Raw genomic sequence first — 21,959 nt, 5'->3', positions numbered from 1 at the left:
TCTTATGGAACCTGTTCACCCCTTAATGTAAATGCTTTTTCTGCACAGTGCTAGCCAGGTTCTTAGTCCCTTGTTCCTTTTCACGTGTACAGATGGTGTTCTCTTACATGTGTTGACATTTGACAGCTCTTGCTGTGTTTCACAATTCTCATTCCAGTTGGTTTTGAACACCAAATGACTTTAAAAGAAAGTATAACAATGCAGAGTGGCTGTTGACTGCTGTGTCCAGCAGTGGTCTCTTCTGCTTATGCTCACCATAATGGTAATTCTTTTCATCTTGCTTCCAAATTATATGCTCTCTTTTTGGGGTTATTTTTGACATTGAAATTGCTTTAGAGGCGTTTGTTGGCTACACTGTGAAGCTGCCATATAGGAGAATGTAAATTTATCTGTGAAGTTATCACATGCGTATTCAAACTTGCCTCAGTTGAAATCTCTTTGTTCTGTAATGTGATGGCAACACACTCTGTGGTTCCTGTGCACTTGGTGATCTTCTCTGCAAACAGCTACAGAAAGGGAAATCTAATTTTTAACACTCAAGTGTGCTTCCATTTTTCATAATTTAACTGCCTTTAATGTGTCAAAGCAGTTAGTTTGTCTGAAAGATGCAGTAGGAAATAAAGTTGTGGTGTATTGTGCCTTTACTGTTTGTGCAGGTCACTAATAGGTCACCTTAACAGCTTGTCAGAGAAGTTGGGAGTCTTATAACACTATGAAATCCAGCTCTCTCCTTCCATGAGAGAAGTTGAAAATCCCGTACAACACTGTCCTCTTCTGAGAGTACTCCGAAATCTGTTTTGATGGTGCTCTGTTTAAGGAAAGCTGAGAGATCACTTTTCCTTTCTGTGCTCCCTGAGCTAAATATACAGAGCAACAGCTGATCCCCTGTGTCCCTGTGGGTGTTTACAGGCACTCTTAGCAGCCCGTTGTGGCAACTCCAGATGACATTGCTGCATACCCCATGTAGGTCACAAATCAAAAAAGGGGGAAATAGACAAGTTTGCATCTTTTGTTTTGCTCCCTTCTTTGGCTCACCTATTTACTAACTTAAAGCTATTCTCCCTCGAATGGGAGTGATGGCTTAGTATCCTGTGAAGTTCATAACCATAATGGAGCATAAACTAGTACTGCTGAGAAGAACTGATGTTACATGGTGTTGTGGGTCAGATTTTTTCCCCCAGCCTTTGTAACTTCAAAATGTGCAGCTAAATCAATATGGTCTTTTCACCACTATTCAGCAGAGCTATTCAGAGCAAAAAAATGAATTTTAAGAATACTGTATAGTATGCAGTGTCTGTATACATATTGTCTTGTATAAATGCAGCATAAGCACCTAATAAATTTGAAAACAGAGCAATGTACGTCCCTTAGAGTTCCTGGTAATAAGAGATTCTGCTTGCCTAATTTCACTAATAACCACCAAAGAGAGTCTATTTTTTCTCTTTTGTGAAATTGCCTTCACGGATCATCATCCGGAGAGTCCTGCATTCTGCTGCAAGGGTGTGGAGTAATGAAATAAAGTTGGTCAAGCTTAAACAGTGTGTCCTGATGCAAGTTTCAATTGACTGCACGTATAAGGTAGAAGAGAGGTTCTGTAGGCCAAATTTAGGCTTCTAGGTAAGAGAGAGAAGTCCAGGACCTCATTGGTAGTGTTCTCTGAAATGCTTCTAGTTCCATGTGCAGGGCCAGTTAGACAGGCAGAACTGCAGGGTCTCAATGTGTGGATGAGATGATGGTGTACGGAGAAGGGAATTAAGTTTATTAGGAAGTGGGGAAACTTTTGGGAAAGGAGGAGCCTATACAGGAAGGATGGGCTCCACCTAAACCAAAATGGGACCAGATGGCTGGCATGTAAAATTAAAAAGGTCGTAGTGGAGTTTTTAAACTAAGAGTTTGTGGAAAGCCGAGAGATGCGGAGGAGCACATGGTTTGGATGGAAATATGCCTTGGGGAGGATCTGTTAACGGGGATTCACTATATCCTACTAAAGAGGAGAGGCTAGAAGTTGATAAAGTACAGGTATGAACTGAAGAGAAACAGTCAAACGAGAGAGAGTCCCATTCAGTTACATCACGTAATACTAAAAAGTGACAGATTTTATAAGTGCTTGTATACAAATGGTAGAAGTCCAAATGCTAAGATGGGTGAACCTGAGTGCCTGGTATTAAATGAAGATATTGATATAACAGGCATCACATAAACTTGGTGGAATGATGATAATCAGTGGGACATGGTGATACTAGGGTACAAAATACATAGCAGGAGTGGCCAAACTTACTGACCATCCAAGCTGCATAGGACAATCTTCAGAAGCTCAAGAGCCAGGGCGTGCCTGCTGGGACTCGGGGTGTCTGCCAGGGCTTGGGGTTTCAGCCCTGCTCCTGTTGAAGCAATGAGCCAGGCCCGGCACACATACCGTGCAGGGCTGAAGCCACGAGACACCCCCCACCACCACCACCTTTGGTTGGAAAAAGCTGGAGGTGACACATGGGGGGCACATGACCAGACTTTTGCCAGGGTTTGGTGGCCCAGCTCTGTCACATGGTGCTGCCAGGCCCCCTCCCTGCACGGCAACTGCTGGAGCCATCAAGCTGGGAGCTGTGGCTGTGGGGAGAGGCAGCGGCAAACAGCTGGGAGCTGCAGGGAGAGCCATTACATTTGCTGCTGCCTCTCCCCATGGATCTAAAGCACCGGCCTCTCCGTGCAGCTCCCAGCTCTTTGCCTCTGCCTTTCCACACAGAACTAACATCTGGGAGCTGCAGGGAAGGGCCTCTGAGGATAAGAGGGGTATGTATGCTGGAGAGGAGGGATGTGGCATGACTCAAGCTGTTGGGGGTAGGGGGGTGGGCAAACCGTTAAATTATGCCCCCACTCTCAGCAGGCACCAGTCGTCTGTGGCAGAAGCGCTGAGCCTCCTTTCCCCAAGTTTGGTAGGCGGAGAATGGGGGGAGCCTGGGGAGCTCTGTGAGCCCCACTTTCACTGTAAAAGTGCCGCATGCTCACGAGCGGCAGTTTGGGCACCCCTGATACATAGAAAGGACAGAGTAGGTCGTGCTGGTGTGGGAGTGGCAGTACATGTGAAAGAAAGCAGAAAGTCAAATATAGTAAAAATCTTAAATGACTCAAACTGTACCATTGAATGTCTATGGATAGAAATTCCATGCTTGAATAAGAGTATAGCAGTAGGAATATACTACTGACCAGGATGGTCATACATTTTTACTGCTTTTTATGACTCTTTAGCTCTGCAGAGCCAACCTCCAGCCTTCATCGGTACTTAACACCTGATTGCCTCTGGCACTGCTGGTGAGAAGACACTGGCAGGCTACCTTGGTATCAGCTCTTTTGCCTATGACTCCAGTATTGAGTATCCACTTTGGATGACCTTGGTTTTAGAATCAAGGACTGAGGATTTCTTATTAAGTCCCTGCCTACAGTGGTGTAGCTTTTGGAAACTGGTTTAAAGTTGGTTATGTTCTAACGGTGGGTTTGTAATTTGTTTAGTATTTCGATTCATAGAAAAACAGGAACAAAAATTGCAGAGTTGGGTTAGATATATACTAGCATGTCTGCTTAAAAGGGTCACATTATCTAATTGTAAGTACCTATAATATAGTCAGGCATTTTGTGCCCTTGGTAGACGAATTGCCGCTGGTCTTGCACACTTGTTTTTGTGCTTTTATTTATTCACAATAATATGTTCCATCAGGCAGTGCCTGTAGACTATATTAATGTCCATGCATTTGCAATCATGTCCCGTTGGGCCCACAATTTCTAGTTTTACACGTGCAACTGAGGCATATCTTTTTGAAAACGTAGTTCTTGGTTTCCAACTGCTCTGTGTGAGCTTTGAAGCAAAGCAGGAAAGAGACTCCAGGGAAGAGCTTTTGTGAAGTAAAGCTGGAACTCTGTGGGCAGATTGGCCCTAGAGACTTGGTAGCAAAGTGTCTGACATACCAGATCTGTATTTCGCAGTGTCTGAGGTGATGTCTCTGTCAGTTGACAGAGACCTGCAAATCAAAACTGGTCATAATCACGTTTATATTTTTGTCTTGTTGCACTGGAGTAGTTTACATTTCTTGTATGACATACAGGTGAATGCCTGGGGCACTGTAATCCAAAGAAAAGGTTGGAGTCCAGAAAGTCTGAATAGTTTTCCATATTAATTTAAAATTATATTTCCTTTCTTTTGCAAGTAATTTATTGGATACAACCTGATTTGCCTTCCCACAAATAGAACTTGCCAAATGCACTTGAGAGGATGTTCATGTTTAGCCACTTCAGCATAACCTGCCCAGAGTGGGGATGAGTAATACTTCTGTATCAATACCTTCGAAACACACTAACCTGATGCTACTGAGCCTGAGTTTTTGCCAAGTTCAGTTCAGTTTCTTTCATTCTCAAAATGAAGTTCTCCTGGTTAGTTTTCTCAGGGGGCTCCAAAAAAGTTGAACATATCAAGGGAGTAGCAGACCACCAAATCCTCTTCTTCCTTGGCTGCTTCTGTTGATTAGGTGGTTTTAAGTGTTGCTCATTGGGCCAATGATCTCTGGTGTACTTTATAAAATCATTGCTAGTAAAATGTGCCGATGACACAAAGTTTAGTGGAGTGGTAAATGACAGCAGTTATATAGTGCGATCTGGATCACTTGTGCTCACCTGAACAATATAGCCAAATGCAAGATCCTACATCTAGGAACAAAGAATTTGGGGCATACTTAAAAGATGTAACACTGTATGCAGTGAGACTGAACTTAGGGATAATGGTAGACAACCAAGCGAACTTCGGCTCCTAACTAATGCAACTGTTAAATGTATAAATGTCAAAGCAAGGCAAGTTTAAGTAAGAGCAGGGAGATGGGATTACTTCTGTATATAGTATCAGTAAGACCATCACTGGAATACTATGTCTGGTTCTAGTATCCATGCTTCAGAAAGGATGGTGAAATTGAAAAGGATTCAGAAAAGAGTTACAAGATGATTCAAGGTCTGGCAAACGTGCCGTATGGTGAGAGATTTAAGGTTAAGTAGTGACTTGATCATGGACAACAAGTACCTACATGGGGAAGAGATTTCTGATAGTTGAGGTCTCTTTAATCTAGCAAAAAAGGCAAAATGCGATCCAATGCTTGGGAGCTGATGCTTGACAAATTCAGACTAGAAATAAGGTGTACATTTTTAACAGTGAGGGCAGCTAACCATTGGAACAACTTACCAAGGGATGTGGTGGATTCTCCATTTCATGAAGTCTTTAAATCGAGACTGGATATTTTTCTGAGAGATGAGATAACACAAACAGAATCACAGAAATGTAGGGCTGGAAGGGACCTCGAGAGTTCAAGTCCAGTCCCCTGTGCTGAGGCAGGACCAATTATACTTAAACACCTGACAGGTGTTTGTCCAACCTGCTCTTAAAAAACTCAGTGATGTGGATTCCACAGCCTTCCTGGGAAGTTGTTTGTTTGTTGCAAAAATTACTGGGTGATTTTCTATGGTTTCTGTTTCGCAGGATATCTGACTAAATGGTCATTAAAAATCTATGAATTAATGACTAACCCCTTTGTGTTCTTTTTCTAGTTCCTGAGGGAAGACTTAAATTATCATGACCCAACAGTCAAACACAGCACCTTCCATGGGGAGGATAAACTCATCAGCGTGGAAGATCTCTGGAAGTCATGGAAAACGTCCGAAGGTAAAAATTCTCATATCTAAACACTGATACATCCATTTTGTTTGTGTTTTCAGCAGAAAGATCATGGTTGGTTCCAGCCTCTTCTGTCACTTTTTGCATGGACTTAGTTTTCCAGCGGGATAAGAGGAGCACAAATAAAACAATGCAGTTGCATTCAGCACCTTATAACAGCCAGATAAGTAACGTGCTCTCTGAGAGGAACCCCACAGAAATCATCTAAATGTGAGGACTGTTAGACTGTGGAATTGTTTTCCAAGGGCAGTGCTGCTAGCCCCATTGCTTAGAATCAAAGAAGATTAGGGTTGGAAGAGACCTCAGGAGGTCATCTAGTCCGATTCCCTGCTCAAAGCTGGACCAACACCAACTAAATCATCCCAGCCAGGACTTTGTCAAGCTGGGCCTTAAAAAGCTCTAAGGATGGAGATTCCACCACCTCCCTAGGTAACCCATTCCAGTGCTTCACTACCCTCCTAGTGAAATAGTGTTTTCTAATATCCAATCTAGACCTCCCCCACTGCAACTTGAGACCATTGCTCCTTGTTTTGTCATCTGCCACCACCACTGAGAACAGCTGAGCTCCATCCTCTTTGGAACCCCCCTTCCGGTAGTTGAAGGCTGCTATCAAATCTGCCCTCACTCTTCTCTTCTGTAGACTAAATAACCCCAGTTTCCTCAGCCTCTCCTCATAAGTTATGTGTGCCAGACCCCTAATCATTTTCGTTGCCCTCTGCTGGACTCTCCAGTTTGCCCACATCCCTTCTGTCGTAGGAGGACCAAAACTGGACACAGTATTTCACGTGTGTCTTCACCAGTGCCGAATAGAGGGGAATAATCACGTCCCTCGATCTGCTGGCAATGCTCCTACTAATACAGCCCAATATGCTGTTGGCCTTCTTGGTAACAAGGGCACACTGCTAACTAATATCCAGCTTCTTGTCCACTGTAATCCCCAGGTCCTTTTCTGCAGAACTGCCGCTTAGCCAGTCGGTCCCCAGCCTGTACTGGTGCATGGGATTCTTCCTTCCTAAGAGCAAGACTCTGCACTTGTCTTTGTTGAACCTCATCAGATTTCTTTTGTCCCAATCCTCCAATTTGTCTAGGTCACTCTGGACCCTATTCTTACCCTTCAGTTTTATCTACCTCTCCCCCCAGCTTAGTGTCATCTGCGAACTTGCTGAGGGTGAAACATTTCAAATTAGACTGGACAAACACTAGAATTGTATCATTTAGAGCATGTGTTCAGAAATAACTGGAAACCAGTGTGGCTTCTGGAAAACAAGTAGGTATTACCAGTTCCCTAATGCTGTTTCTGTACTAGCTGAAACTTCTGAGTGGTCTTTAAAGATAGTCCCATACTGCTCATTACAATAATACATTTGACAGGTCACAAAGACATAAATGCCATGGAAAGGGCCACATTAGAGAGCTGGCCATAATCTTCTATCTTACTGTATAGGCAGGAAGAAAAAGGCATTTCTGCTCGCCAGTAATAGCTGGTACTGCTGGGTTAATTGGGATCCAGAAAACACTTATAGATCGCATACTACCTTGACAAAGGGTGTGAGCACCTCCTGAATAATATATAGATGCCTCTTCTGCTGTTCTCTGCAAGTACTTCCCCTGCCTTCCTTTATGATATGGCTCTGGATGTTGTCACTATTATTGCCTCATCCACCTCAAGGGGTTGTTAATTCTGAAACCTAACAATGACTGTGAAAATGTCAACATTAACATTGCCACTACTGAGAATGTTAGCAGAAGCATCCAGCTAACTGTGCTTATCCTACAGTCTTGAACTGCCTTTCTTGGGGACAAAATCCCCATGTGTTCTCAGTCCAGTTACCCAAACCTCCAGCTTCCCCGACAATATCTCTGAGTCATAAATACTAGAGGAGCTGGTCAGAAATTTTTTGATGCTGATTTGTCAGAAAATACTGGTCAGAAAATGCTGATTTGTCAAAATTGAAATGTTCCAGAGGAATGTGTTGGTTTCAACAAAACTTTCAAAAGAAGCCAGGCAGGTTTCCATCAGAAGCCTGCCTGGTTTCCTGCCCACCTCCTTGGCTCCTCAGTGGCCGGGCTGCTGGGTCTCTAGACTGCCAGACTCCCTGCCTGAAGGGCTGCTGCGGAGCGTGGGGCTCCCAGGCTCACGAGCTGCCATAGAGCCTGGCCTCCCAGACTCCTTGTTTGATGAGTTGCCAGGGCTTCAGGCAGCTCAGGGAAAGTTGAAAGCACTTCAAAAAGATCAAAATGAAATGTCACGTCAATGTTTTCCTAACAAAAGTCAGCATTTCTGTTTTGAGGGACACTTGGAAATGTTTATGTATTTTTTGTTCCAGTTCAGAACAATATTTGTTGTTTTTTCTCTCTCTCTATCAATCAATCAATACGTTTGGAATTTCCTATGGAATGGGAATTCCAGTTTCTGGCCAGCTCTAATAAATACAGAAATCTGCATTACCTCAATGTTGAAAATGTGGGGGTAATATAGGATAAGTGGAATTTAATATTTAAACACGGGGCCATTCTACTGAGTTTATCATGCGTTGTTTATTGAATTTAAAATCTCAATATTTAATTTAAGTGAAGCTACCACAGAGTTTCTAGTCACAGAATCCATGCACTGTGTCACGTGCAGCCAGCTTGTCACAGAATATGTGCCTTGACAAAGGTTGTAATATATGACGCATATATGCTCCTCCTAGTCCTTCCCCCTTAGTCCATTCATGCCCTTCTATCATCCTGCCCTCGCACCTGGAACAGCCTTCTCTGCCATCCAGCCTCTCCTCCCCTCAGTCAAGTCCCTTATTAAAATCCACCTGTCGGGAAGTTTCATAAACTCATTAAAAGCTACTTCTTCAAGCAATCTTCTGATCACTTTATTGACAACCTCCAAACCTTTCAGCTTCTTAGCCTTATCCTGTTTCTTTTATGTTTGGCTTGTTTCATTTACACTATAAATTCTTTGGGGCAGGGAGCATCTGTGTCTTCAAAGTGCGGTGTTGACGTGTCTGTATATAAATTATAATTTAAAAACGACTGGTTTAATAATCTCTTATGGTCTCTGCAGGGTGACTTAATAAGTCACCAACAGCAGACATGAGTCTGTGGTACTGGAAAATGAAGCAATGACATGCATGAATCTGGAATTGCTTTTCTAGGTTCCAAATTACAACCAACTGGAAACTCTCTCTGGAGAAAAGGGTTGGGAGAAGAATAGAAGAATGGGGTATTTAAAAAACAAAAATTTTAAGTGTTTGGTTCCCTGTCCCATTTGTTTTATTCTTCTGTTCACTAGGGTGGCCAGTATGTTTAAAACTTCTTGTCCAAAGCACTTTAAAAATCAGATTGATGCTACAGGGCACTTTGTCTTTTGTGTGTTTGAGGAAAGCCTGACATTAGAAATATTTATTCTGTTGTATCATTGTTTACAAATGGCTTTGCCTAAGTGTATCTGAATGTCAGTTTCAACCCAGAAGCTCTTAAGTGCTGGAACATCCCAGGATGCTCTCAAGATACATTACTCCATTGTTTGATTTCTTCTTTTTCCTGAAACACATTTTAAGTAGCATTTCCTTAAAATGTTTCTGTTACATGATTTTTCCCTTGCTGAATTGGGCTTAGTTATCTCTTCAGTTTTTCTGCCGCAACATGCCCCATATTGTTAATAAAATATGAAATGGTTAGTTTCCAGCGTTATTTTCGTTCTCATACGGAGGCTAATCCCTCTGAGCGTGAGCTTCTTTTGAAGTCATTAGTCCATCCATTGTGGAAGACTGGTAGAATCAGGCTCACGAAGAAGGCTGTGCTTTCTTTCTGCAGTTGTCATCTGAAAGATGGCTTTGAAATGGTGTGTGGTAGGAGTCTCTCGCTGACATGATGCCCAGAGCAGATTTGTTCAGTTTACAAATTAAATGCTTTTTTTAAACTGCCATCTCTGTAGATTCTGCTGAGGTCTGAAAATCAAACTGTTCTTTTTGCAATTTACATTGTCACCAGAAATAAAGATTCTTCTGCTGTTAGCTTTGAAGTTCAGGCAGAATAGACTCCAGTTCACTCTCTTACAGCTTTGTTGATTCTGGACTGCTTCTTAGACAGTTCCTCTAAGAAAACAAGGCGGGTACATAATATCACAAGAAAAGACTAAAATAGGCAGCTTCTGAGGAAACCAGGGCTTGAATTCATGTAAACATACCCAATGACCACTGTTTTAAGCAGATGATGATCGTCTGTTAGATTAATTTAAATGTCTCCCAAAGAGAGCAGGGCTGGCAACACAGCAACCATCAGAGGGAAGCTGCCTTCAATAAAGTAAAAAAGTTCCAGAGGGTGGAGGGTAGCACTACCAGTAAGCTAGGTATTTACCATGCTCTCTGGTGAGGAGATTTAACAGCACAGAATTAGGAGCTATAAGAATTCAGCTGGGCACGGGTCCAAGAGTGGGGATCTACTTTCTACTGTAAGCAAGAATGACTTAAAAAGAAAAGGTTTCAGAGTAGCAGCCGTGTTAGTCTGTATTCGCAAAAAGAAAAGGAGGACTTGCGGCACTTTAGGGACTAACCAATTTATTTGCGCATAAGCTTTCGTGAGCTACAGCTCGCTTCATCGGATGTATTCAGTGGAAAATACAGTGGGGAGATTTATATACACAGAGAACATGAAACAATGGGAGTTACCATACACACTGTGAAGGAGAGGGATCAGGTAAGGTGAGCTATTACCAGCAGGAGAGCGGGGCCGGGGGGAGGAACCTTTTGTAGTGATAATCAAGGTGGGCCATTTCCAGCAGTTGACAAGAACGTCTGAGGAACAGCAGGGGATGGGGGGAGTAAACATTACTTTGTGTAATGACCCATCCACTCCCAGTCTTTATTCAAGCCTAAGTTAATTGTATCCAGTTTGCAAATTAATTCCAATTCAGCAGTCTCTCCTTGTTTCAGAGTAAAAGCCTTGTTAGTCTGTATTCGCAAAAAGAAAAGGAGTACTTGTGGCACCTTAGAGACTAACCAATTTATTTGAGCATAAGCTTTCGTGAGCTACAGCTCACTTCATCGGATGCATACTGTGGAAAGTGTAGAAGATCTTTTTATATACACGCAAAGCATGAAAAAATACCTCCTCCCACCCCACTCTCCTGTTGGTAATAGCTTATCTAAAGTGATCACTCTCCTTACAATGTGTATGATAATCAAGGTGGGTCATTTCCAGCTTCAGCCCCCAACTAAAACCCCTCCAACGCATTATTAAGGATCTATAACCTATCCTGAAGGATGACCCAACACTCTCACAAATCTTGGGAGACAGGCCAGTCCTTGCCTACAGACAGCCCCGCAACCTGAAGCAAATACTCACCAGCAACCACATACCACACAACAGAACCACTAACCCAGGAACCTATCCTTGCAACAAAGCCCGTTGCCAACTGTGCCCACATATCTATTAAGGGGACACCATCACAGGGCCTAATCACATCAGCCACCCTATCAGAGGCTCATGCACACCTGCACATCCACCAATGTGATATATGCCATCATGCGTCAGCAATGCCCCTCTGCCATGTACATCGGTCAAACTGGACAGTCTCTACATAAAAGAATAAATGGACACAAATCAGATGTCAAGAATTATAACATTCATAAACCAGTCGGAGAACACTTCAATCTCTCTGGTCACGCGATTACAGACATGAAAGTTGTGATATTACAACAAAAAAACTTCAAATCCAGACTCCAGCGAGAAACTGTTGAATTGGAATTCATTTGCAAATTGGATACAATTAACTTAGGCTTGAATAGAGACTGGGAGTGGCTAAGTCATTATGCAAGGTAACCTATTTCCCCTTGTTTTTTCCTACCCCCCTCCCCCCCCGACGTTCTTGTTAAACCCTGGATTTGTGCTGGAAATGGCCCACCTTGAGTATCATACACATTGTAAGCTTTAGATAAGCTATTACCAGCAGGAGAGTGGGGTGGGAGGAGGTATTTTTTCATGCTTTGTGTGTATATAAAAAGATCTTCTACACTTTCCACAGTATGCATCCGATGAAGTGAGCTGTAGCTCACGAAAGCTTCTGCTCAAATAAATTGGTTAGTCTCTAAGGTCTCTCAGTCTCTCCTTGGAGTCTTTTTTTGGAGTTTTTTTGTTGAAGAATTGCCACTTTTAGGTCTGTAATCGAGTGACCGAAGAGATTGAAGTGTTCTCCAACTGGTTTTTGAATGTTATAATTCTTGACCTCTGATTTGTGTCCATTTATTCTTTTACAGTAGAGACTGTCCAGTTTGGCCAATGTACATGGCAGAGGGGCATTGCTGGCACATGATGGCACAACGGGCTCTGTTGCAAGGATAGGTTCCTGGGTTAGTGATTCTGTTGTGTGGTGTGTGGTTGCTGGTGAGTATTTGCTTCAGGTTGGGGGGCTCTCTGAAGGCAAGGACTGGCCTGTCTCCCAAGATCTGTGAGAATGATGGGTCATCCTTCAGGATAGGTTGTAGATCCACATATCTATTCAGGGGACACCATCATAGGGCCTAATCACATCAGCCACACTATCAGAGGCTCGTTCACCTGCACATCTACCAATGTGATGTATGCCATCATGTGCCAGCAATGCCCCTCTGCCATGTACATTGGCCAAACTGGACAGTCTCTACTGTAAAAGAATAAATGGACACAAATCAGAGGTCAAGAATTATAACATTCAAAAACCAGTTGGAGAACACTTCAATCTCTTCGGTCACTCGATTACAGACCTAAAAGTGGCAATTCTTCAACAAAAAACCATCAAAAACAGACTCCAAGGAGAGACTGCTGAATTGGCTGTAAATCTGAAATAGTTTTGTGTTTGCCTCTTTGACAGCAGAACCAGTATCCAAATTAGCATTAAATTTTGTCTTGATTGTTTTTTATAAAAGGAGGTTTGAAGTGGACATTGACACTCATTCCAGCCCCTCGTGATGCTCACTAGTGGAGATTAGAAGGCTTTGGTATTTGATACCAGGTTCTGAAGATCCAGTTTTAATTTCTAATTCCCTTGGGTGTGTTCATGCTTGATAGTTGCCAGATGTAAAGGAAATGTTTTATGGCCCACAGTCTGGCTTCCATCATGTCTAGTATCATCTAAATTAATGCTGTAGCGTGTTTTCTTAAACTGGTGGGGTTTACTGTCTTGGTTTGTGCTGCTTTGTATCTCTCTGTACCGACAATCCCATGAGATTGCATTAAAATTATATCCCTTTCCTCTGGCTGCCCATATTAGACACTAGCTTCTGTCAAACAAGGGAACTCCCACCCTGTCAGGCCTTCTCTCCAGCTGGAAGTATTCATCTCCTCTGAGGGAAGTGGAAGATGTTCTTATATTCTTATGTATCCATTCAAAGTTTGGGAGCTGAGGTATAAATTACTGCTGGCATTAGTGAGCCCAACTTTATTGACTTCAATGTAACAGAACCATTTCAGACCAGAGGGGAATAAGGCTGTGTAGCCAGCTAGAGATCTAAAAGCACTGTGTATGAGAGATCTCTTTTGAAGTCTTGGATAGAAGAATGTGCAATAGTCATAACCAATTAAAGCAATGACTGGACATCAAATAGAGGATCCTGTTTGAATTATTTGGGATTTATCTAAATGCCACTGGATGAACCAGGCAGATGCTATATGCAGGCTACACTAGACATATCAGAATAGAGCGAACACCTACTCACCCCTGGTTAGTGGTTGTATTGCTGCTTGACTTTTTTCCGTTTCGGCAGTGTCACAGTGGTGCAATCATGCTTAAAGGCAAGAGAGAAAACTCATTTCATAGGCCATAATTTTCCGCTGTCCGCTCATGTTGGAGTCTTTTGATATCAAGCTGTGTCCCAAGTTGAACTCCTTTGAAATGAATGCGCCTAAAATTAGTTGACATGGTTTTCAAAGTTGAGGCCCAAGTAACTCCCTCCAGAAGCCTAACAAAGCATGTGAAGGAGGTGAAGAAAGCACTATAAAAGTCCCAGTGTTTTCTTCCAGCAAATCAGTTTCACGGACCATTTTTAATCTGTCTCCTAAGTGCTTTATATCACAGCTCTTGAGAGCCTCTTAGCTCCCAATTGCTATGATAAAGCTACAAACACTGTGTTAGGGGGGCTTATTCCTTTACCCACTTACTTCTCTGGTCCTTCTCGCATGAACAGAGAGCAACAATACCCGAAGTCCAAAGGTGCAAACAATTCGATGTTTATTGGGGTGAACTTCCAGCAAGCATGATTCCAGTTTCCTTCCTTAGTATCCTCCTTCCCAGCTCTGACACCACAGAGCCTTACACTTGTGTCCTTGTTCCCATTCCTGCCCTTAGCCAAACATGATTCCAATTTCCTTACCTCCATTCCCTGTTCCCATTTCACCCTTTAGCAAAACATGATTCCACATTCCCTGTTCCCATTTTCCCCCCGCACACCCACCCCTTAAGGTTAACCTGTCCCCCTTATTTTCAGGCTTGACTTGTTTTTTTCACCTCCCTTTCCTAGAGGGCCATAATCTGAGTCTTCTAGTAGCTTGTTTGCTGACCAGATGTATTCGTTATTTGCAGCTCCTTTGTGCCCATCAGCTAGGTAATTTGCATTTACACACAGAGGCTTACTAGCTTGCTTCTGGATCCAAAGCTGTTAGCAGCTCAGACACTGTCTTAAAAGGGAAGCATTTTACTTCCACCAGAGTTCTGATTACTTTCATCTCCTGCTCCAAAACACAGAGATCTGAAAAAGAAAGCATAACCTATTGTGGTTCCTTTTGGAGCCCTATTAGGATTTTAATTAAGTGCCATGTTTTATTTGCATTTCTTTTACCCCTTCTCCAATATACACTGCACACGTCCTGGGAAAATGCGCATTCCTTCCGTATAGTTTAACCTCCATACATTATATTAGCCATATTAATTTTACACAAGGTGTAACTGCCTCCCCCATGTCCACAGAGTTTTCATGCGCACCCACCAAAGCAACAATCTCATCCCCCAGAGCCATCCCAAGGCTCAGTGTTCCCATCATTCCTCCCCTTTTCCTTTTCTTTTACCTGTGCACACACACAAAATTCTCTTTTGCCTAACATCCCTTGCACTGTCATTACTCTTTTTACACAACTGTACCCCGATTACACTTCCATCTTGTACAACTAGACACAACCAGGGGCAGCCAAGTTAAGTTCCAAAAGAAACCCCTTCCATCCTTTAGTGATTTTGATTACATTACCCAAAAGTCAAATAATTTTGATCAGATTCTCTCTCTGCCTGCTGCTTGCAGCAGTCCCTTATAGACCATTTCTATGGGAAAAGGGCCCATTTTCCCTCAGAATAGCTGTAAAGGCTTCTGGGGACAGAAGCATAGTGGTGGTAGTAGCCACTCTACCTGACCCCCTTAGAAAATTTAATTACCAAGCCTTCCGTCCCATGTGACTGCACAGAGTTGCACATACAGTTACATTTATATAACTGGGTTTTATCATTAAACAAAAACTTCCTTCTTGACATCTCACATAAGTATCCAAAGTACCCTCTATTAAAACTTCAGAAAAACAAAAGAGTGTGGAAAGGCAGGTTGCACTTTGAAACCCTTTTTTTTTTCCCCTTCTTTCTCTCCACTCCCCCAGGACCAAGTCTCAGATCCAGTCTCTAAAGGTGGTCTGTTAACTCTGCTTTTGACTTTTGACTGTTTGACTCTGCTGTTGTGCCAAATCATCTTTCACTACCCCTAACTAATTCACAACCCTTCAGCAGCCCTTGCTGAAGCAGCACCAAACTTGAAAGATTCCTGGCAGCTTCCCATAATGCTGCCCTTACTTCAAACCTCTCACAAGCAGACTGAAGTGCCTCCTTTCCCTGGAAGGCACTCAGTCCCCATGGGAAGGGACCTTCTTCCACTAGCCATATACCAAGGAGAGTGGGCTCCTCAGCCACCCCCATCCCTCTGGGTCCCCTAACACTTTCTCCATTTCCTTTTTAATCTCATCCCAGGTTGACCCCTGCACCTGATATGGGCCCTGGTTCTTCCTTATCCATTTATCCAAAAAATCCTTTACCCTGGCTTGCCAGAACCCGCAACTACCATCACGAGGGTTCGCGATACCCCCTCCAAGCAGCTGCGCGGACTGTTGGGGAGGGGGACTTACAGGCTGCCACTCACCTATCCAATGCGATGCATCCGAGTCACCGGCACCAAGATGTTAGGGGGTTTATTCCTTCACCCACTTACTTCCCTGGTCCTTCTCGCATGAACAGAGAGCAACAATACCCGAAGTCCAAAGGTGCAAACAATTCGATGTTTATTGGGGTGAACTTCCAGCAAGCATGATTCCAGTTTCCTTCCTTAGTGTCCTCAGTGGTTTGAGCATTGGTCTACTAAACCCAGAGTTGTGAGTTCAATCCTTGAGGGAGCCATTTAGGGAGTTCTGGGGCAAAATTGGGGATTGGTCCTGCTTTGAGCAGGGGGTTGGACTAGATGATCTGCTGAGGTCCCTTCCAACTCTGATATTCTATGAATCTATGAATCCTTCCCAGCTCTGACACCACAGAGCCTTACACCTGTGTCCCTGTTCCCATTCCTGCCCTTAGCAAAACGTGATTCCAACTTCCTTACTCCCATTCCCTGTTCCCATTTCCCCCTTTAGCAAAACATGACTCCAATTTTCTTACCCCCATTCCCATCTCCCACACCCACTCCCCCTCCCACTTTCTGATTGACTGCAGACTATATAGTAAAACTTGAGTTCTGCTTTGCTATACCTTAACCAATCATTTTCCTGAAATTTAACTAACCAATCCTAACATATTGTAACATGATTATTTAACCAATTATATCCCACCACCTTAATTAGTTTACACCCAGCAAAATTAATTATACAGCAGACCGGAACAATCACAGAACCAGACAGAGATTATACAGACAAACAATAGCAAAGTGGGAACTATAATGACAAAACAATACAAAAGTGAGGATTTCACATCCCAGCTATTGATGAGTGAATTCTTGCCAGACAGGATGCTATCAAACTAGGTTTCCTTTTACATTTTCTAAGCACTTCCCTTTCTCTGGAGGTGATAGGCACTATCAGGACAGGATTGTATTCCTAAAGGCCCAATAGCACCTTATTGCAATGTGACTAGTTTGGAATGTGAGGATGTGACCGGTCGCTTCCCAGTTTATGGCTGCCTCTGTTGCTTAGCCAAAGACCTTAGCCTAAGAACAGGGCCTCAGACTGTCACAGTAAGAGAAGGCCCTTACACTGGCAGACAGTGGTTTTGATTCTTTCTTTTATACCTCTATAACTAGCCAAGTGATAAGAATACACCTAAATTCTTAGAGTATAGACCTTTACAGACAGACCTGAATATCTATATCCTAACACACTGCTGCATAGGACTCGGGATTGTGCTGTAATGCACACAGTGAGGAAAGTGAACACAATCTTTGCCAAGAGCTGTTTCAGACTGCTGGTATATCTGATGCCGTCATCCGCCTCACCCCGTGAGCTGTAATTGTGGTGTAAAATAAACCCCACCCATAAGGTTTATTGCCTTAGACAGCTGTTGGGAAAAGTGACAGACTTTGGACATTGTATGCTGGTACCTGTTTATCCTAAATCTCCTGCAGCAGACTTATTGTATATACAGGACAGACTATGAAAAATCATCACACAACCAAAGATGTTGTAGGCTGAAAAAACCTATAAGGTCACCTAGCCAATTCCCACGTGACATTTTGAAGGTCTTCATCTAGTTACTGAAGGTGGCTTATCTGTGCAGGCAATGCTGCTAGATTTGCTCCATGTTTCCAGGGGGATGATGAGCTTGTCTGGTGCATTCCAGCACTCCTAATACAGCTTTTAGCTGTTTCCTCGAAATGTGCTGCTCAGACATACGAGCAGCCTTCCAGCAATGAAGGATTTAAACCCTTGTCACCGAACTCACCTTCTCCCTGGCTCCAAAGCATGCGCTGCCTCACCCAGTCTCAGTCAAGGAGGTTTATTTCTTTAACAGAGGTTATCAAACAAACAGAAAACTGACTTACCTCCATCCTTGGCCCCAGGTTTCAGGGCCACCCCCCTCAGGGGTCTCCAGCACTCCAGTTCCCTAGCCTCAGCCAGCTCCGGTCCCTTCTTGGAGCAGCAGCTGCCTGGCTGCTTCCCTGAGTCCCTGGCCCCTTTCTCCAGGGACCCACCACATGTACTAGCTCCACTCCAGCGTGGCCTTCCCTCCCCAGGATCAGCCTGTCTCAGTCCTTACTCCTGCTGACTAACAGCCCTTAATAGGCTCAGGTGTAACCCAGCCCTCTTTAATTAGCTGGAGTGGGCTCACCTGCCCTGGTCCAAGGGAGCTGGGCGTAATCTGTCTATAGGGATCAGCTACCCTGTGACAACCCTCTTCAGCTTTTATCTTTACTGTACAGAAGGAGAAAGGGAGAGATGCATCAGGTGAAGCTTCTGTCCTGGGGTGTTGGGTATATGAAGATAGCAGATGTGTTGGTGCTGCCAGCTGACCGAGTTTCAGCTCCACAAGAAAAGGATTCAGCTGTTTGTTTTTTCCTCCCTCACAGTGTATAACTGGACAGTTGATGAGGTGGTGCAGTGGCTAATCACCTATGTAGAACTGCCACAGTATGAAGAAACCTTCAGGAAACTGCAGCTAAGTGGACATGCCATGCCCAGGTCAGTGCCGATTGCATCTTCTCGCTTACGTGTGTGTGCGCGCAAGGCCTGCACCACTTAAATCCTGTTTTGAGGATTTATAAGGTGCATAGGCTTTGCACTGGCCCTCTGCACAGAAATGAGTGAGAGGATGTGAGCTGAAGGAAAGGAGAGGGCAAGAACTAGGGGGAACTATGCTCTAGGGGGAGTTCGGGGAGGGCAAGAACTTGCGAGGAAAAGCTTATACTTTACCACATGGGAGACACTGTCCTAAATACCAGATTTCATCTCTCTCTTCTGCAGCCAACAAGGGAAGTTTGTGGTTAAAGCCTGGAATAGGACAGATCAGATGTGGGTTCAGTTCCTGGCTCCCTCACAGACTCCATCTGTGACTTGGGGCAACTCGCTGAATCTCAGTTCCCCATCTGTAAAATGTGGCTAATCTTTCTTTTCTCCCGCCCTGTATCTGACTTGTCTGTGCAGAGAGTAAAGTCTGTGGGGCAAGGACTATCTCTTACATGTGTGTACAGTACTTAGCACAATTCTGCCCTCATCAAAGGCTCTTAAGCAAAGGAAGCAGTCATGGGGTAGGAGGGAAGGTCCATTCACGGATCAGTAACTGATTAAAAGATAGGATAAAAGGGAAGGAATAAATGGTCAGTTTTCAGAATGGAGAGAGATCAATAGCCGGGTCCCCCAGGGATCTGTACTGGGACCAGTGCTGTTCAACATATTCATAAATGATCTGGAAAAAGGGGTAAACAGTGAGGTGGCAAAATTTGCAGACAATACAAAATGACTCAAGAGAGGTGAGCCCAAAGTAAGCCCAACTGCGGAGAGTGACAAAGGGATCTCACAAACCTTTGTGCCTGGGCAACAAACTGGCAGATGAAATTCAATGTTGATCAATGCAAAGTAATGCCCACTGGAAAACATCATCCCAACTGTACATATGTAACCCTTCTGCCAGGTGAAGCCAGCAGGAACAAGAGCCGGGTTCAGTATCTAGGGGGTCTTTTTCAACAACACAACACAAAACTGGCTCAAGCCGCCACCCAATTGACCTGGGACAATTATACACCACCCCCTGGGTGCCTCTAAGCGGCAATCCCCCTTTCCCTCTCGCAAGCACAGAGTCTGAGTGTAGCAAAACCTTTTAATAAAAGGAGGGAATTAACTCAGAATTAATTTGGGAAAGCACCGCAACTAGGGCTCATAAACACAAACCATGAGCAAAAGACCCACCCAGCAGTCAAAAAAGCGAACAGAAATGTTAGGGAGCATTAGGAAAGAGAGAGATAATACTATAGAAAATATCATAATGCCATTATATAAATCCATGAAATGCCTACACCTTGAATACAGTGTGCAGTTCTGGTTACCCCATCTCAAAAAAGATACATTAGAATTGGAAAAGGTACAGAAAAGGGCAACAAAAATGATTCAGGGTATGCAATGGCTGCCATATGAGGACAGATTAAAAAGTCTGGGACTTTTCATCTTGGAAAAGAGACAACTAAGGGGGGATATGATAGAGGTCTATATAATCATGACTAGTCTGAAAAAAGTGAATCAGGAAGTGTTAGTTACCCCTTCACACAACACAAGAACTGGGGGTCACCAAATGAAATTAATAGGCAGCAGGTTTAAAACAAACAAAAGGAAGGATTTCTTTCACACAATGTACAATCAACCTGTGGAACTTGTTGCCAGGGGATATTGTGAAGGCCAAAACTATAACAGGGTTCAAAAAAGATCTAGATTAGTTCACGGAGGATAGTTCTATCAATGGTTATTAGCCAAAACGGTCAGGGATGCTACCCTATGCCTAATGTGTCCTTTGCCTCTGTTTGCCAGAAACTGGGAGTGGACGACAGGGGACGGATCACTTGAGGATTGTCTGTTCTGTTCATTCCCTCTGAAGCATCTGGCATTGCCACTGTTGGAAGACAGGATACTGGGCTAGGTGGACCATTGGTCTGACCAATCTGGCCGTTCTTATGTTCCTATGCCCTGGTCTTGGGTGGGGCCTATAGGTACTCTAGTAATACAAATAATAAACAAGAGCTGTGGAATCTCATGCTGCTCAACAGAAACACTTACAGTTGGATTAGGAGTGGGGCTAACAGACTGAAAGACCCAAGGTTATCCTTGCTAACAAGGGGCCTGTAAAAAGAAAAGGAGTACTTGTGGCACCTTAGCGAATAACAAATTTATTTGAGCATAAGCTTTCGTGAGCTACAGCTCACTTCATCGGATGCATGCAGTGGGGGGAAAAAAATGTAAATTTGTTAGTCTCTAAGGTGCCACAAGTATCCTTTTCTTTTTGCAGATACAGACTAACACAGCTGCTACTCTAAAAGGGGCCTGTAGGCAGGGTTGGGAGAAGGTGTTGTAAGTGGTAATAAAATAAGGCTTCTGTGGCAGTAGATGTTTTGCTCAAGAGACTGGGTGTGTTGACCTGATCAGGTTTTCTCCCACCTGGGAGGTCTCTCCTGTGTTGGCTGTGCAAACAATAAGGTGCCAGTTGCCAGCTATATGGAGTTGAGGAAGCAACTGTTTGATGGTGTGGCCAAATAGAGAGATTCCAGGTTTAACTGAAAAAAATGGCACTTGTCACTTTCTGATTCTTGTGCTAATACCTACCCGATTGCCAAGGAAGATGTTTTTAAAATATCCATCCTGCTTCAAAAGCTGCGTTTTGAGTTCTCTAAGGGTCTTCCACTTGCCTGAGAGGACAGTGCCCTGGTCCTGTTCATTGTATTTCTCCTCCGAGAGCTCAGGCTCTGGTATTCTTATTCTGGTATTGCCATTTCCAGATTGAAATGTGACTGCTTGCTCTTTTTTTCGCTGTAGGTTAGCGATAAACAATGCCACCATGATGGGAACTGTACTGAAGATGACTGATCGGAGCCACAGGCAGAAGCTGCAGCTGAAAGCCCTGGACACAGTGCTGTTCGGACCTCCTCTCTGTGAGTAATGGTGCAGAGCTGGCTCGTTAGAGAAGGGTGGAAGGAATCCGCCCATTCCAGAGACAGTGTCTAGGACAGGGGTCGGCAACCTTTCAGAAATGGTGTGCCGAGTCTTCATTTATTCACTGTAATTTAAGGTTTTGCATGCCAGTCATACATTTTAACGTTTTTAGAAGGTCTCTTTCTATAAGTCTATAATATATAACTAAACTATTGTTGTATGTAAAGTAAACAAGGTTTATAAAATATTTAAGAAGCTTCATTTAAAATTAAATTAAAATGCAGAGCCCCCCGGACCGGTGGCCAGGACCCGGGCAGCGTGAGTGCCACTGAAATCAGCTTGCATGCCGCCTTTGGCACGCATGCCATAGGTTGCCTACCGCTGCTCTAGGATGTACCTAGTGGAGGTGAAATCAAACTGTTCCCTACCAAAGTTCATCTAGGTAACTTGATAATAGCCTGATTTGCACAAAATGGAAGCAGAGCTACCAACATATTAACTATGGAGGAGCAGCCCTGAAGACTACACGTCCCAGTATGCAGTCCTGCATTTTTATCGAATTGGACACTGGCTGTAACCATAAATGAAGCATTGCATGCTGGACCTTCAGTCTCTGTGGGCTACACCTTGTATTCAATGCAAC

At 43.6% G+C, this 21,959-nt stretch overlaps 1 protein-coding gene across 4 annotated transcripts in view; it reads left to right on the top strand.

Annotated features, from left to right (window-relative positions):
- Window positions 1-21,959, top strand: part of STIM1 (stromal interaction molecule 1) — a 196,070-nt gene that overhangs the window by 112,334 nt on the left and 61,777 nt on the right. For all 4 annotated transcript variants that reach the window (XM_077824160.1, XM_077824248.1, XM_077824002.1 and 1 more), the window contains 3 exons: window positions 5,578-5,692; window positions 18,253-18,364; window positions 21,200-21,315. In XM_077824160.1, the coding sequence (XP_077680286.1) occupies window positions 5,578-5,692; window positions 18,253-18,364; window positions 21,200-21,315 (343 nt within the window). The remainder of the gene's footprint in view (window positions 1-5,577; window positions 5,693-18,252; window positions 18,365-21,199; window positions 21,316-21,959) is intronic.

This window comes from Eretmochelys imbricata, chromosome 1 (assembly GCF_965152235.1).
Source record: "Eretmochelys imbricata isolate rEreImb1 chromosome 1, rEreImb1.hap1, whole genome shotgun sequence".
NCBI classification, from domain to species: Eukaryota; Metazoa; Chordata; order Testudines; family Cheloniidae; genus Eretmochelys; species Eretmochelys imbricata.
Note: the sequence above shows the minus strand (reverse complement) of the source record. Positions and strands in the feature narration are given on the sequence as shown.